Source organism: Mytilus trossulus, chromosome 1 (genome assembly GCF_036588685.1).
Source record: "Mytilus trossulus isolate FHL-02 chromosome 1, PNRI_Mtr1.1.1.hap1, whole genome shotgun sequence".
NCBI lineage: Eukaryota > Metazoa > Mollusca > Bivalvia > Mytilida > Mytilidae > Mytilus > Mytilus trossulus.
The window spans coordinates 99,089,115-99,107,597 of NC_086373.1; the positions used below are offsets into that span (position 1 = coordinate 99,089,115).

Sequence of the window (18,483 nt, forward strand, 5' to 3'; positions counted from 1 at the left end):
AGTTAATTTCTGTGTCATTTTGGTCTCTTGTGGAGAATTGTCTCATTGGCAATCATACCGCATCTTTTCTTTATATTGATTGTATTTTAATGGTTTATGTGTCAATGTCAAGTTTTATGGTTTTGGTAGATTCAGATACTATTTGTATTACACCACTCAGCAGTATTGTGCTATTCAGTGACCGTCAGCTTATATTCGTAAAACCCACCCTCCTTTGATAGAAAAATTTAATTTTGTCAATTAAGATCGGAGTTGGATACACTTGCAACGTGCAGGATTCAAATCACAACCTCAGAGTTTACAGGTAAGTAAAACTACTATAGTTGTTGTATGGATAGATTGTTAGGTTCATGTGACTGACTTCATTCCATTGTTCATTGTCATGTTTAAATGGTTGGTCTGTTTTTGAAGTTCTATAAGCTATAGGACCAATATTTTATGTATATAGAAAGATTGCAATGTGTATATGTCTGTCATGAATGGTTCATCTGACCTTGGACTCATTTTCATGGATAATTGATAAATCTGAGTTGAAGTGCTGCTTGTAGTTGTACCTTCATATTACAGACTTGAAAAGTTTATATATACCCTATTTCCATTCTCAGTTTTATTTCAAGAAGGCTTTGCCACAATCATCAAATTTTGACAAGCAATTTCAGAGGAGAATATTTTTGTAAAACGATAACAGACACCAAGTGATGTAAAAAGCTCATGTGGCTCTTCATAGCTAAAACGAATGGTCAAAGGGCATCACTTGCCATTAACTGTCAAATCAAATTGACTATACAGCATGGACTAGATATAAATATGACAACAAATTATCCTTCTAATAATGAAAGTTTCATTCAAATGTTCTCAACAAGGAATTATTTGAATCTGGAATAATTTTGAATTCTGAAAAATTGATTGGAAATGAATGGTGTAAACTAACCCAACTAAATAGGGTTAGCCATGCACGATTCAAATAATTCCTTGTTTCTAGGAGAATGGACAGAAGGATAGAGACCATTACCCTATTTCTGTGGCTCAATACTTGATGGGACATCTATATAATACAACTACACACAAAAATTATCAGTGAGGCTACAAAATAAAGATAAAGTCATTATGGTTGAATATCTTTTTTATATTTCTAATCATAACAATTTGACATTCGTCAATTGACAGGATGTTGAATGGATAGATAGGATCAGCGACATAACGAACACATATCAATTCTTCTTTTGTGTACATTTCATGCCACGTTCATACATAATCAAACATTTACTTTAAACATGTTTCACCAAATTTATTTGTCCAAATTTTCTGATTTTTTTTTTCAAATCTTAATCAAAAGTTAATAATTCTTCTTTATAATTTCATTATTGGATAGTTTGGTGATATAATTATTTTTCCTCTTAGAAATCTTGAAAAGTTCGAAAAACAAGTTTACATAGAGGAATAATCCCTTATTCAGTGTGTAAAGATATATAGATTGGTGCATCATATTTATAGCAATGCTGATTTATTAATAAAATAACAACTATACTGATATAACATCTCTGAAATGACACAAAATAGAAATAACTGACATTGTATAATATTTAAAGGATTAATCTTTTCTATAAAAAAAATGTTTTACTTAAAACATACGTCTATGTTAATAAGCCCCTATCCTAGCCATTTTGTAAATAATTACCCAATTTATTTCCAAAACTTTTAACATAAAAATTTCCATACCAAGGCAAAAGTAATTATTTCATAAACTTTTTTCAAAATTTAAACAATTACATTTCACATCATTACATTTGAAAATTTACATTTTTATCTAAATTATCATTTGAAAATTGACAAATTTCCAGTCTGACAATTTATTTATAGGTTCTTATTTTCTTTTTAATTTCTAAAATATTTTATTACAGTTTGAACATAATTTAATTTCAATAGTGTCAAGAGTTTAGTTTAATACCATTATTTTCTTCATGAAAAACATTAGCCCCGTAAATATTTAAAATTCAACAAAATGTATCTACATATATAAAATGTATCAAATGTAACATATATAATCAGGATTCTACAGATGTCTAATAAGTATAAAAAGTGATTCAACATAAAAAGGAGAGTGAATAATATAAAAAGCCATTGTATCATGCAAGCGCTCAACACATGTCAGAAATAAAGAAAGCTAATCTTAAAATTCCTAAAAATTCATTTTAATATAAATCAGAGCTTAACCTGAGCTCTATGCAAATATAAATATTAAATAAAAGATAAGGTTTAATACAAAATTTATAAAGAAGCAAGCAGTAAATATTTTCTTCTATTAAGTTGGTTATGGAAGCAATATGAAGCAGGAATCAATAAAACTATTAACTGATCTACAAATTAACAGGTGATACTGTACAAAGTAACTTTGGTATATCTAATGCTTTATTTTTTGGAATCAAATAAAATATTTTATTTCAAAATGCAAGCTTTAGATTTTGGATTTTTTCATGGGGTTCTTCAACAAAATTTTAACTTACTAGTTAGTAAAAGATAAAATACTACTTTAACAAACTCTCCAATATGCTTTAGTTTTTTGCTAAAACAAGTACAATGTGCGTGATAAAAGGCACAATGATGAATGTATGTTGTTAACAATCTGAATTAAAACAAGGTGATTAAAACACTTTTAAAAATTCCTTTTCTGTTTTATAAACTGTTGGAATTAAATATACAACTTGGGTCCTTCAAAACTGCACATCAACAACAAATAATAAAATAAAGTTTTCTCAAAACATCATGTATAAAACCATTATTCATTTAAAAGATAACCTACGAATCTCACACCTCTCAACAATACAGACTATACAAATATTTCAACACTTTACAAAAATGTTGTAAAAATTAATAAATAAAATATGTATTTATAATAATAGGCCTGATATGGTCATCATAAAAGTCTGTTAAATGTCAAAAATATAAAACTGGCTTTGATTAATACATTATTCTAAAAGGAGAGAGTTTAAGAAAAAGACTAGAGACAAACATTTGTGTGACCATGATCAGTTATGTACAAAGGGAGATCACTCTCCAGTATATTACAATTTGGTTTAATAAGCAGGTTGTGCTATGTTACAAACTGTACACAATCAATTAACTCCAGTTAAAACAACACTAAAAAGTCTGCATAGGTAGACATTTATCACAGTAACCACCATTCTCTCTTCACCTTATTAACGTGGCTTTAGTACTTCGAGTAAGAGGAACCGACCTGCAAAGATAAAATATATTTGTCAATAAATCTTGGTTATAGTTAATGATACCATAGTACCTGAAAACTCCATTCTCTCTTCTTTTTCTGGGATCCAATCAAATGCTGAATTGTTCTTTCAGATGAACCCATTAAAGTAACTACAGAAAGTATAATTTAATACACGTACATTACTATCAACAGTGTTATAAACAAATTACAATAGCTGTTATAACACTGTACTACTGTTTAGTGTTACAACACACACCCATTTGAGCATGCATAGAAAATAAATCACTGAAAATAATTACAATATACATGATAAACATATACTAACAAATACTTATAACGCATATATTTGATAACATCCTCTCTGTTAAATGTACACAACCTTTTTCATAAGGAAAACGTATCTCCTATGTAACAACTTTATCCTCCAATCAATAATTCAAATCCATTCCTTTCTCAAGTAGACTTGGGTCTTTGAGAACAATAAATTTGGTACAATGTTTCAAATGTTTATCTAGTTCTGACTTGACATGGAACAGCAAATAAATAATTGCTAGCTTTAAATCTCATCTGTGTCTCAGTCTCATTAAAATACTTATGAGATATTGTACAGGTACCCTATACAAACTTTAATCTTAAGATGTAGTATACAAGGAATGAATAGTTACGGCAGTATTTCACACCCATCATCGTAGTAAAAATACTTCAGTTTTAATCACATGTATATATATTCTTGATGCTGCAGTAGATACATGAATAAGTATAAACATTCATTAAGTTAATTTTTCCTTCAGAAGATTAGTCACATCCTTTGACTAAAATAAATGTGTAATAAAAGATGCAAAGGGTAAGATATACATCTAAGAAAAAAATATGGTGGTCCATGCATGTGGAAAATGTGGTCTGACCTTACATTTATCTCATCTTATAAAATTTACTACGGTTCCTCAAAATTTTATGTGTTCTACATAAAGTACACAACAAAGATAACTTTCTCTTGCAACCATATAACCCCAAAATGTGCTTTCTTTTATAGGAAATCATTATCCTCAAAATCAACACCTCACTCCATGTGCAATACAATTCGGATTCTCTTAAAGGTGAAGTTTGAAAAAAACTTGTACTATAGTAATCTCTTATCACGGAACCTTGAACCCTTTAAATTAATATACCTGATCTTCTCTCATGAAAATTCTGATTAACTAAGTCTGAATTATTTTAACATCATTTTGATTAAAACTCCTCAGATTAACCCTTATTTACTGACCATGGAAATCAAATAGGATCACTCTCTTTTAATGAAGAGTTGATGAAGCTAGAATAAACAGTTATGTTTGTATAGTTTTGACAAGAATTTGACTCATTATTTGATATCTTTCCTCAAAATTCAAATCAGTTGTGCATTCTAAAAATTGAGTATAGGAAAAACTGTCTTATACATGTGGAGAGGATGGATCAAGTTATTTGGTCTCTTTCATCATTTGTCCATAATGATCATAACATATGAATACTATATTATGTAAATTAAGGTTGCACTTTAATAAATTATTCACTCATTCATTCTTTCATCATGACTACTTAAGGACTACTTGTAACTGATGTACACACATTTAATTGGTTAATTTACTGATACACACACTTTCCATTGGTCAATTTAAGCTGCCATGCAAGAAGTGTGTTGCTACATATACTCATTTTATCTAGAACTAAAACTGTATCAATATCATTCTGTCTTGATCATATAAATGCCTCAATAAATATTAATAACTCTTTATAAATAATAGTTAAAAAATAACAATTATCACTATTAAGTTTTTTAAATAATAATTAAATTGAGCATGTTAAATTCAGTTAGGTATTTAAAGATAATATAACACTAAGAAGCACCATCAGAAATGCAAATTAAACAAAACAAGTAATAGACTCATTAAGGAAGTTATATACATTAGATCCATGTTACAACACCTACGACAACCACACAAGTATATATATAATACATGCAATAGGAGATCAGCAGTGTTACAACAGATAACAGTTATTCAACATCACTTTCAGGACTTTAACAAGTCATCATTTCCACTGTCACTTTGTATTTATATTCAATAGGCAATTCACAAAAACTTCAATAGTATAGCACAATGTGTGAAAAACACACAAAAAGAGATTTTTATATTCCGAAAATGTAACATGTCTCCACCATTGGGTTACTTTTATGACTTTCAGTTTAAAATGTCAATTACCGACTTTAATAAGGGACCTGACCTCTATCTTGAATTTCTGACAAAAAAATATTAAATGCACTTTAAAACCAGATGCTCCGCAGGGCGTAGCTTTATACGACCGCAGAGGTTGAACCCTGAACGGTTGGGGCAAGTATGGACACAACATTCAAGCTGGATTCCGCTCTAAATTTGGATTGTGATTAAATAGTTGACACAGCATAGGTTTCTGACACAGAATGAATGTATTCAAATGAACTTAAAATTTTTGTTTTCTCTTAGAGCAATTCACTATGCTGTTGAATATTAATCCTCTCAAAAAAATGTTTGAAGAAATTTTCTTTTTATTTATGAAATTTCAAATGAGAAAAATTGAACCCAATTTTTTATTCACATCCCCTTTCCCTTATTCCAAAACTAATTTCAATTAAAACATTCTAATGGAGTTTGCAACAATTACTACTCATTTAAATACATGATGTAAAAAAACTGCTTGTTATCACTGAATGGTAAAGATTATTTAAATTTATCAGTTGGTAGTAAAAAGTGAATATACATTGTATATTGTATATAACAAAGATTTAATTTGATTCTGGACAAAGAAAGATAACTCTAATTAAAAAAAATTCTTGCAGATATTTCTTGCTTACTATACTGGACAAAGAAAGATAACTCTTAATTAAAAAAAAATTTGCTATTTCACAATATTGTGAAATTAGATATTTCTTGCCATTGCACAATACTGTGCAATTGAAAAGACTTGCTATTGCACAGTACTTAATATAATAATTTTAGATCCTGATTTGGACCAACTTGAAAACTGGGCCCATAATCAAAAATCTAAGTACATGTTTAGATTCAGCATATCAAAGAGGCCCAAGAATTTAATTTTTGTTAAAATCAAACTTAGTTTAATTTTGGACCCTTTGCACTTTAATTTAGACCAATTTTAAAACAGGACCAAAAATTAAGAGTTAGATTTGGCATATCAAAGAACCCCAATTATTCAATTTTTGATGAAATCAAACAATGTTTAATTTTGGACCCCGATTTGGGCCAACTTGAAAACTGGGCCAATAATCAAAAATCTAAGTACATTTTTATATTCAGCATATCAAAGAACCCCAAGGTTTCAATTTTTGTTAAATCAAACTAAGTTTAATTTTGGACCCTTTGGACCTTAATGTAGACCAATTTGAAAACGGGACCAAAAATTAAGAATCTACATACACAGTTAGATTCGGCATATTAAAGAACCCCAATTATTCAATTTTGATGAAATCAAACAAAGTTTAATTTTGGACCCTTTGGGCCCCTTTTTCCTTAACTGTTGGGACCAAAACTTCCAAAATCAATACCAACCTTCCTTTTATAGTTATAAACCTTGTGTTTAAATTTCATAGATTTCTATTTACTTATACTAACGCTATGGTGCGAAAACCAAGAAAAATGCTTATTTGGGTCCCTTTTTGGCCCCTAATTCCTAAACTGTTGGGACCGAAACTCCCAAAATCAATACCAACCTTCCTTTTGTGGTCATAAACATTGTGTTTAAATTTCATTGATTTCTATTTACTTTAACTAAAGTTATTGTGCGAAAACCCAGAATAATGCTTATTTGGGCCCTTTTTTGGCCCCTAATTCCTAAACTGTTGAAAATAAAACTCCCAAAATCAATCCCAACCTTTATTTTGTGGTTATAAACCTTGTGTCAAAATTTCATAGATTTCTATTAACTTAAACTAAAGTTATAGTGCGAAAACCAAGAAAATGCTTATTTGGGCCCTTTTTGGCCCCTAATTCCTAAAATGTTGGGACCAAAACTCCCAAAATCAAAACCAGCCTTCCTTTTATGGTCATAAACCTTGTGTTAAAATTTCATAGATTTCTTTTACTAAAGTTAGAGTGCGAAAACTAAAAGTATTTGGACGACGACGACGACGCCAACGTGATAGCAATATACGACGATCGTATAAAAAATTAATAATCTAATAATCCATATACATCACACTTCTGTTTGTAGTTTCAAAGATAATTTACAGAAGTTGAATGAATTTGAACTTTCAAAAAAAGCTGAACATCAAGAAGAACAAGCAGCTGAGAGATGAAATAAGACCTGTACAGTGTCTGTTAATAACCTACCACTACATTAATAAATAGGCTAAAATTTGGTTGTTTTTTTAAATTTTTGTTTGTTTCCTTTTTCATATTTTTTTTTTTAATTCATTCATTCATTTACTGAAAAAAACAATATAACTAAAATATCTGAACTTTGTGTACCTCCTCCAAAACAAAAATTATATTTAATGTAATAAATCAAAGATAATAAAATATATCATTTTCACTCAAAAATTTCATGTAAATAAGAACTTTCTCTCTGTGAATGCTTTAAATCAGTGTTTTAACCATATTGATAGTAAGCATTTACTAATACCAATATGTATCCAAAAAATTTCACATAAAAGCTATTAAAAGTTGTATCAACTTAACCATTTACACTTTATACAAGATATAGTAACTGAGTACAACAATATTTTTATAAAATGATTTGTTTTTGTTCACATACACTATACAGGTCTAATGTGGAGATGGTGAAGGGTTAAACATGTTAGTGAAACTTACTGTATTCATAAACTGATATTTGTAGGGCCAACCTCGACTGCTCGTCAGGCCCAAGTTGTCACTGGATGTCTTATTACGAAGGAGGTAGTCGAAGGAGCTAAAGCACAAAAGTGACATCAGAAATTAAAGGAAGAGAAACATTTAATGTTATAACTCTGACAAAGACAAAATTACTCAACAACTTAGTATGTCTCTAAAGCATTCAGCATGATCTAAAACGAACACCTTACAAAATGAATATAATTCCCTTGTCCTTTGTTTCATTTATATTCATTTATATTCAAGGAATAAATGTGATATTTTTCTTTCTATGAAAAAAATAGCATCAAATATATGGAGCTCTTTGCTTCTTGGTTATTTCAAATAGACAGAAAAACATTTATAATTTAGACAATACTAAGAGTATAATTCTTAATTCCATTATTAAGGAGTTACACAAATGTTGATGACGTCAGTCACATGAAAGAATGAAGTCCTAATGAGCTGATAGAACCAAAAAAAACTTTTAGCCAATAAGAACACTTGTTACATCCAAGTTAATATATCAAAGAAAAGACAAAAATATAAATTTGCTCAGTAGACCAATAGAATAATGCTGAACACCCTATTATCATACAAGTCAGTTAGTCCCTCATTATTTCTTTAAATGCAAAAGTTGTGAAAATGCATTTCTAATTTTGAAAAAAGTGTTATAAAAATCATGTGACAAATATTTAATATTAAGCATAGCCATGCAGCTAAGAAAAAGAATGAGAAACAAGTAAAAGCAATATGTGTATTCCTATCAACATAATTCTATCATCAATCAACATAATGGAAGAAAACTAAATCTCGAGTATGGTTGGTTTTAATTTTCACAGTAAGACGAAACATTCACCCAACCGAAAAGCAAATCAATTATTATCTCCCAAGTTTATTCACCCATCACTTCACATATAAACATATTAATACACATCAAACAGTAAGCTTACAAATGTTTACCATGAATCTGTAAGGGGAGGTAACTACGGAACAAAATAAAGTAAATCTTGGAAATATACACATTTTTCTAAAGACATAGTATAAATATGATGCAACGCCTAAACTTGAAGACCATGTTAAAACGGGCCATAAAACTTATTGTTTTTAATAATAAAAGATTATGCAAAACCTTGGTTTTTTTGTTGTTCCAGACCAATTTTTTTTTAGTTCATTACAAACATTAAAAAAGAAAATTAAAAAGAAATTAAACTATATAAAAGCACAACACATGAAGGCAATACAGAAGTTGAATTGTCACCATCCATCCATCAACCAGAAATAGATGTAACGGAGTGAATTAATTAAAATCTTTATCATAAAACCTTAAATATTGAATAATAAGAGTTTTCTGTAATTTGATGAAATTGTGAAATAAAGCAAAATTATGAAATTAACCAGAGTTTACTTCTCAAAATCACTTCAGCTGTAAACAGTAAACTCTATATAGTTCACAATCTTTATTTTGCAACCATTGATTGAACAATTATTTTCATTAAAATATTCAAGTGCAAGCACTTATGTTACAATATCTATTAATGTTCTAACCAACTGGTATGCTTGACTTTGTATTCAAAAAGGTATATCAACATAAATTAATCACATTGAAAAAAATCACATGAACTGAACTATGATTTTCAAAGTACAAATCTTGTTTATTTTACTTCCCCTCACATTTTCAACTTGTATAACCAGATGCTCCGCAGGGCGTAGCTTTATACGACCGCAGAGGTTGAACCCTGAACGGTTGGGGCAAGTATGGACACAACATTCAAGCTGGATTCCACTCTAAATTTGGATTGTGATTAAATAGTTGACACAGCATAGGTTTCTGACACAGAATGAATGTATTTAAATGAACTTAAAATTTTTGTTTTCTCTTAGAGCAATTCACTATGCTGTTGAATATTAATCCTCTCAAAAAAATGTTTGAAGAAATTTTCTTTTTATTTATGAAATTTCAAATGAGAAAAATTGAACCCAATTTTTTATTCACATCCCCCTTTCCCTTATTCCAAAACTAATTTCAATTAAAATATTCTAATGGAGTTTGCAACAATTACTACTCATTTAAATACATCATAAAATATTAAGATGTAAAAAAACTGCTTGTTATCACTGAATGGTAAAGATTATTTAAATTTACCAGTTGGTAGTAAAAAGTGAATAAACATTGTATATTGTATATAACAAAGATTTAAGTTGATTCTGGACAAAGAAAGATAACTCCAATTAAAAAAAATTCTTGCAGATATTTCTTGCTTACTATACTGGACAAAGAAAGATAACTCTTAATTAAAAAAAAATTTGCTATTTCACAATATTGTGAAATTAGATATTTCTTGCCATTGCACAATACTGTGCAATTGAAAAGACTTGCTATTGCACAATACTTAATATAATAATTTTAGATCCTGATTTGGACCAACTTGAAAACTGGGCCCATAATCAAAAATCTAAGTACATGTTTAGATTCAGCATATCAAAGAGGCCCAAGAATTTAATTTTTGTTAAAATCAAACTAAGTTTAATTTTGGACCCTTTGCACTTTAATTTAGACCAATTTTAAAACTGGGCCAAAAATTAAGAATCTACATACACAGTTCGATTTGGCATATCAAAGAACCCCAATTATTCAATTTTTGATGAAATCAAACAATGTTTAATTTTGGACCTCGATTTGGGCCAACTTGAAAACTGGGCCAATAATCAAAAATCTAAGTACATTTTTAGATTCAGCATATCAAAGAACCCCAAAGTTTCAATTTTTGGTTAAAATCAAACTAAGTTTAATTTTGGACCCTTTGGACCTTAATGTAGACCAATTTGAAAACGGGACCAAAAATTAAGAATCTACATACACAGTTAGATTCGGCATATTAAAGAACCCCAATTATTCAATTTTGATGAAATCATACAAAGTTTAATTTTGGACCCTTTGGGCCCCTTTTTCCTTAACTGTTGGGACCAAAACTCCCAAAATCAATACCAACCTTCCTTTTATAGTCATAAACCTTATGTTTAAATTTCATAGATATCTATTTACTTATACTAACGCTATGGTGCGAAAACCAAGAAAAATGCTTATTTGGGTCCCTTTTTGGCCCCTAATTCCTAAACTGTTGGGACCGAAACTCCCAAAATCAATACCAACCTTCCTTTTGTGGTCATAAACATTGTGTTTAAATTTCATTGATTTCTATTTACTTAAACTAAAGTTATAGTGCGAAAACCAAGAAAATGCTTATTTGGGCCCTTTTTGGCCCCTAATTCCTAAAATGTTGGGACCAAAACTCCCAAAATCAATACCAGCCTTCCTTTTATGGTCATAAACCTTGTGTTAAAATTTCATAGATTTCTATTCACTTTTACTAAAGTTAGAGTGCGAAAACTTTAAGTATTCGGACGACGACGACGACGCCAACGTGATAGCAATATACGACGAAAATTTTTTCAAAATTTGCGGTCGTATAAAAATGGGAAAAAAATGTAACAGAAAAAGTTTTAGTCTTGGTAAATTTTATTCATCTATCAACATAAATGATAGGGTTTTTTTCCAAATTGATTTTATCACAATAGTAGATTGTAGGTTGAAAGTCAAATACTAAAATGTCTTGTGAACTTTCCTCTGTTTCAAAATGTATCAGTCAATTTAAAACTTGGTTGGCCTAATTGGATGAGAATGTTGCTACCAAATTAAATACCACACAAGACCTCTTAAAGTTTATTCAATAGCAGAGTTTAATTGGTCGTGTGGTAATATATGAAAAGATAGTATAGAATGCATGAAATGTCAATAGCTCAAACCTTCAGTCCATGTAAGCTAAATTCACAATGATACATAAAAACAAATTCTGGTAACACTTGTGTGTTACAGCAGAAACACAATTTGAACAAAGGAAAACTAAGTAACTAACATGACTAATGTTACAGAAATCAGATTTATTCTGTTTTAAAGGTTCAGCTTTCCTTCCTTCAATTCAAATTTTATAGACAACTGAAAAGGCACGTTCATTTTATCCTGCAATTCACTATTCTAATATACAATATAGGGATGTAAACCATTTGTTATGATATCTGTGTGACATAAATGTTTCCTAGTACTGTATCTGGCTAGAGTTATGAAATATGTTTAAGGGGGGCATTTACAAGTAAACACAAGTGTAAAAGTGTTATTTTGGTGACCTATGGTACAGGTTGATTTATTTGAAAGTATATAACAGCTAGGGTATAGAACATCATGTGTATACAAATTAAGAATTGCAAGATAAAACAAAAACATGTGCATTGTCATAAAATAAACCATTTAATCATTATCTACAAAACCACTGAAAAAGCTGGCTTTTCTTACAAATGAATCATTTATTATTTTACAATTTTACAAGATAAGTATATTTAATACTTGATTAACTCTGTGATCATTTTTAAGCACAATTATGATTTAGACAATTTTTATCCTATTTAGTTTTAAAGAAGGAATACACCCATCCTTTACTTCCCTTTGAAATTACATTTCATTCAACAAAAGAAATAAAACCTAGCAACATCTCATGACAACAGTTAACAAAGCTCCAATTATAAATTATAAAGCAAAACTTGATCAAAACTGAAGAGTTAGCATGCGCGGGTGAAATAAATCAGCTTGACCAAAATTAGCAAACATAAATTTACAGAAACTGTTGCCCATTAATGACTATACTGGATCATACCTAGGGCCTACAGCTTTCCTCAGACTATATGTATGCGAGTTGAATTTTCTACAAAAAGGATTCATTCTTTTATAATATGTAACAGTTTGGGGGACAAAATGAATAGTATGACATTAAAAAATACCATATATATCATCTGTAATCTAGCCTAAAAAATATTTATGATTTTCATGTTATGATATTGCATCTGATCAGAATGGAAATGATCTGAGGTGTTGATCAGTTACAGAAATGTGAAGGAAAGTGCAGCCATTTATAAAACTAAACTTATTCTGTAGATATATTTTTGAACAGACTAGCTGCTATGAAATGGAACTAGATTCCCCAAAAAAATCAAGTCCACAAGTGCATAAAACCCAATTAATATGATACCACACAAAAATTAGAAAGCCCAACTGTGATTTAGTGATGACAAGGGAGGTAAATCAATTCTATGGTTAATTTGTAATCACAAAACACTTGTTATGCCTTCTGACATACATATAAGAACCAAAAGTATCATCATTGTTTCAAACAATGAGTACAAAATTTTTTGTAAATTGATAGATTACCTCCCTTTGATGATGCACGATGAATGATGAGTGATGTCAGAGCAACCTACCTTTTGGCACTGGGTGTAGAGCCAGTAGTATGCCGTGTACCACGTTTCATACTTGAAGAAGTATTTGTATGGTGGGTATTACTTGTACTGGTTTTGGAGGCTTTTAACGGCGATGAAGGAGTAGCGTGAGCACTTTTTGAGCCGCCTGAACGATATGACTGTGTTGTGCCTCTCTTGTGACTCTTCAAATCATCATGCCTATTGTACAGAATATCATAGTAACTCACCCAAATTTAAAAAAAATTACCATGACACCTGTTTTATTTCATATATTATATGTGAACAAAATGCTTTAATTTCATCATCATGTTCAATATATTCAGTGTTTTTGAATTTGTTCTTCATTAATATAAACCAGATGCTTCGCAGGGCGTAGCTTTATACGACCGCAGAGGTTGAACCCTGAACGGTTGGGGCAAGTATGGACACAACATTCAAGCTGGATTCAGCTCTAAATTTGGATTGTGATTAAATAGTTGACACAGCATAGGTTTCTGACACAGAATGAATGTGTTCTAATGAACTTAATTTTTTTGTTTTCTCTTAGAGCAATTCACTATGCTGTTCAATATTAATCCTCTCAAAATAATGTTTGAAGGAATTTTCTTTTTATTTATGAAATTTCAAATGAGAAAAATTGAACCCAATTTTTTAATCACATCCCCCTTTCCCTTATTCCAAAACTAATCTCAATTAAAATATTCTAATGGAGTTTGCAACAATAACTACTCATTTAAATACATCATAAAATAAACTGTAAATAAAATGTAAAAAAACTGCTTGTTATCACTGAATGGTAAAGATTATTTAAATTTATCAGTTGGTAGTAAAAGTGAATATAAATTGTATATTGTATATAACAAAGATTTAAGTTGATTCTGGACAAAGAAAGATAACTCCAATTAAAAAAAATTCTTGCAATAAGATATTTCTTGCTTACTATTTTGGACAAAGAAAGATAACTCTAATTAAAAAAAAATTTGCTATTTCACAATATTGTGAAATTAGATATTTCTTGCCATTGCACAATACTGTGCAATTGAAAAGACTTGCTATTCCACAATACTTAATATAATAATTTTAGATCCTGATTTGGACCAACTTGAAAACTGGGCCCATAATCAAAAATCTAAGTACATGTTTAGATTCAGCATATCAAAGAGGCCCAAGAATTTAATTTTTGTTAAAATCAAACTTAGTTTAATTTTGGACTTTTTTTAGACCAATTTGAAAACGGGACCAAAAATGAAGAATCTACATACACAGTTAGATTTGGCATATCAAAGAACCCCATTTATTCAATTTTTGATGAAATCAAAAAAGTTTAATTTTGGACCCCGATTTGGGCCAACTTGAAAACTGGGCCAATAATAAAAAATCTAAGTTCATTTTTAGATTCAGCATATCAAAGAACCCCAAGGATTCAATTTTTGTTAAAATCAAACTAAGTTTAATTTTGGACCCTTTGGACCTTAATGTAGACCAATTTGAAAACGGGACCAAAAGTTAAGAATCTACATACACAGTTAGATTCGGCATATCAAAGAACCCCAATTATTCAATTTTGATGAAATCAAACAAAGTTTAATTTTGGACCCTTTGGGCCCCTTTTTCCTAAACTGTTGGGACAAAAACTCCCAAAATCATTACCAACTTTCCTTTTATGGTCATTAACCTTGTGTTTAAATTTCATAGATTTCTATTTACTTATACTAACGTTATGGTGCGAAAACCATGAAAAATGCTTATTTGGGTCCCTTTTTGGCCCCTAATTCCTAAACTGTTGGGACCTAAACTCCCAAAATCAATACCAATCTTCCTTTTGTGGTCATAAACATTATATTCAAATTTCATTGATTTCTATTTACTTAAACTAAAGTTATTGTGCGAAAACCCAGAATAATGCTTATTTGGGCCCTTTTTTGGCCCCTAATTCCTAAACTGTTAAAACCAAAACTCCCAAAATCAATCCCAACCTTTCTTTTGTGGTCATCAACCTTGTGTCAAAATTTCATAGATTTCTATTAACTTAAACTAAAGTTATAGTGCGAAAACCAAGAAAATGCTATTTTGGGCCCTTTTTGGCCCCCAATTCCTAAAATGTTGGGACCAAAACTCCCAAAATCAATACCAACCTTCCTTTTATGGTCATAAACCTTGTGTTAAAATTTCATAGATTTCTATTCACTTTTACTAAAGTTAGAGTGCGAAAACTAAAAGTATTCGGACGACGACGACGACGACGACGACGACGACGACGACGACGACGACGACGACGACGCCAACGTGATAGCAATATACGACGAAAATTTTTTCAAAATTTGCGGTCGTATAAAAATACAAATAAATCTGATGTCTTGCTTGTTACATATAAAATATTGTCCTTAAGGAGAACATAGGAAACTCTGAGACAAAAATAAAGAAAAACTAGAGGCTCTAAAGAGCCTGTGTCGCTCACCTTGGTCTATGTGAATATTAAACAAAGGAAGCAGATTGAAAATTGACTACAAAGGTCAATAACTCCTACAGGAGTCAATTGACCATTTCGTTCATGTTGACTTATTTGTAGATCTTACTTTGCTGAACATTATTGCTGTTTACAGTTTACCTATATCTATAATAATATTCAATATAATAACCAAAAACAGCAAAATTTCCTTAAAACTACCAATTCAGGGGCCGCAACCCAAAAAACAGGTTGTCCAATTCATCTGAAAATTTCAGGGCAGATAGATCTTGACCTGATTAACAATTTTACTTCATGTCAGATTTTCTCTAAATAATTTGGTTTTTGAGTTATAAGCCAAAAACTGCATTTTACCCCTATGTTCTATTTTTAGCCGTGGCGGCCATCTTGGTTTGATGGCCAGGTCACGCCACACATTTTTTTTAAACAAGAAACCCCAAAGATGATTGTGGCCAAGTTTGGATCAATTTGGCACAGCAGTTTCAGAGAAGAAGATTTTAGTAAAAGATATATAAAATTTACGAAAAAATGGTTAAAAATTGACTTTAAAGGGCAATAACTCCTAAAGAGGTCAACTGACCATTTTGGTCATGTTGACTTATTTGTAAATCTGACCTTGCTGAACATTATTGCTGTTTACAGTTTACCTATATCTATAATAATATTCAATATAATAACCAAAAACAGCAAAATTTCCTTCAAATTACCAATTCAGGGGCCGCAACCCCAAAACAGGTTGTCCAATTCATCTGAAAATTTCAGGGCAGATAGATCTTCACCTGATTAACAATTTTACCCAATGTCAGATTTGCTCTAAATGCTTTGGTTTTTTGAGTTATAAGCCAAAAACTGCATTTTACCCCTATGTTCTATTTATAGCCATGGCGGTCATCTTGGTTAGTTGGCGGGGTCACCGGACACAATTTTCAAACTAGATACCCCAATGATGATTGTGGCCAAGTTTCAAATAATTTGGCCCAGCAGTTTCAGAGGAGAAGATTTTTCTAAAAGATTACTAAGATTTACGAAAAATGGTTAAAAATTGACTATAAAGGGCAATTACTCCTAAAGTGGTCAACTGATCATTTTGGTCATGTTGACTTATTTGTAGATCTTACTTTGCTGAACATTATTGCCTTTTACAGTTTATCTCTATCTGAAATAATATTCAAGATAATAACCAAAAACAACAAAATTTCCTTAAAATTACCAATTCAGGGGCAGCAACCTAACAACAGAATGTCAGATTCATCTGAAAATTTCAGGGCAGATAGATCTTCACCTGATTAACAATATTACCCCATGTCAGATTTGCCCTAAATGCTTTGGTTTTTGAGTTATAAGCCAAAAACTGCATTTTACCCCTATGTTCTATTTATAGCCATGGCGGCCATCTTGGTTAGTTGGCGGGGTCACCGGACACAATTTTTAAACTAGATACCCCAATGATGATTGTGGCCAAGTTTGGTTAAATTTGGCCCAGTAGTTTCAGAGGAGAAGATTTTTGTAAAAGTTAACGACGGACGACGACGACGGACGACGACGGACGACGACGGACGCCGGACGCAAAGTGATGAGAAAAGCTCACTTGGCCCTTCGGGCCAGGTGAGCTAAAAATGAGAGAAAGATGTATCCTCTTCAAACTTGAGAGATGCATATAAAAATATTTCATATCAAACTTTTTTGGACTGTTTAGAAGAAAGTTTCCTCATCATTTGTGGGTATTTTTAAAAAAAATCTTTCTTTTTTTATTATCCTTGAAAACACGTTTTACATTTCTTGTTGAGTAAAAACATACATTTTGTGTGGCTGCTTTAATTTAATACTCAACATGTGTCCTTTTTTAAAATTGTTAAAAAGAAATGTATCATAAAACTCCAAAGGCTTTTTGAACAATAGCATACAGCATCCAGTAATAGCACTAAAACTAATCAATATGCAAGTCTGTTCTAATGATGTATATCAGACATTTTTCTCTGGTGAATTGAATCACCAATAAGGTATATGTACATATCTTTCAACATTATTATTGTCAGGTTTGTGCTTATCATAGTTCAAACTGGATGGTTTTAAGCAGCATGTGACATGCCTAGCCACACACACGACATGCAGTGTCTTAATACATACCCAAATGCACCAGTTGTAGCAGATCTGGCATGGTTTCTCCTCAGTACCTTTAACTGGTTTAATTTGTCTCCCTGAGTCTCAATCATACTGCCACGTGTTAGTGGGCCAGTGTACATCTGTAATTAACACATAATAAACTTGTTATAATTTCAATAGTAATAACTATAAATGCTTACTTCATTGATATCTTGCTTAAGTACTCAGAAAATCATTCTTTCTTTTTTTAACAGAATTATTTAAACGGTTTTAAGATTTGTATTCAGTCAATGTTTATTCATTTCAAGATAAATGGGCTCTTCTTGCAATATATCTGATTCATATTGAAAGGATTATAAGCAGTAATAAATATATGAAACTTAATTAAAACACTGGGGAATTTAAAACCATGATAACCATATTCCCATTTATCATATATTAAGTCAGGTGACCTTTTCTGCCTAAAATCCTCTGACTCTGATTTGGTTTTATCTACAAAATTCTGAAGTTAAAATAAATTA

The 18,483-nt window shown here is 30.6% G+C and overlaps 1 protein-coding gene across 7 annotated transcripts in view; it reads right to left on the bottom strand.

Moving 5' to 3' along the window:
• Nucleotides 1-1,105: 1,105 nt before the first annotated feature.
• The window catches only part of LOC134693149 (dual specificity protein phosphatase CDC14A-like), a 28,421-nt gene continuing 11,043 nt past the window's right edge, over nt 1,106-18,483 (bottom strand). For 2 of the 7 annotated variants that reach the window (XM_063553866.1, XM_063553859.1), the window contains exons 11-15: nt 17,987-18,102; nt 13,393-13,590; nt 12,792-12,839; nt 8,065-8,161; nt 1,106-3,235 (exon numbers count right to left, since the gene is read on the bottom strand). In XM_063553866.1, coding sequence (XP_063409936.1) covers nt 3,209-3,235; nt 8,065-8,161; nt 12,792-12,839; nt 13,393-13,590; nt 17,987-18,102 — 486 coding nt within the window. In that variant the 3' untranslated portion in view covers nt 1,106-3,208. The remainder of the gene's footprint in view (nt 3,236-8,064; nt 8,162-12,791; nt 12,840-13,392; nt 13,591-17,986; nt 18,103-18,483) is intronic. The other 5 variants (XM_063553874.1, XM_063553884.1, XM_063553895.1 and 2 more) reach the window with 5 other exon arrangements.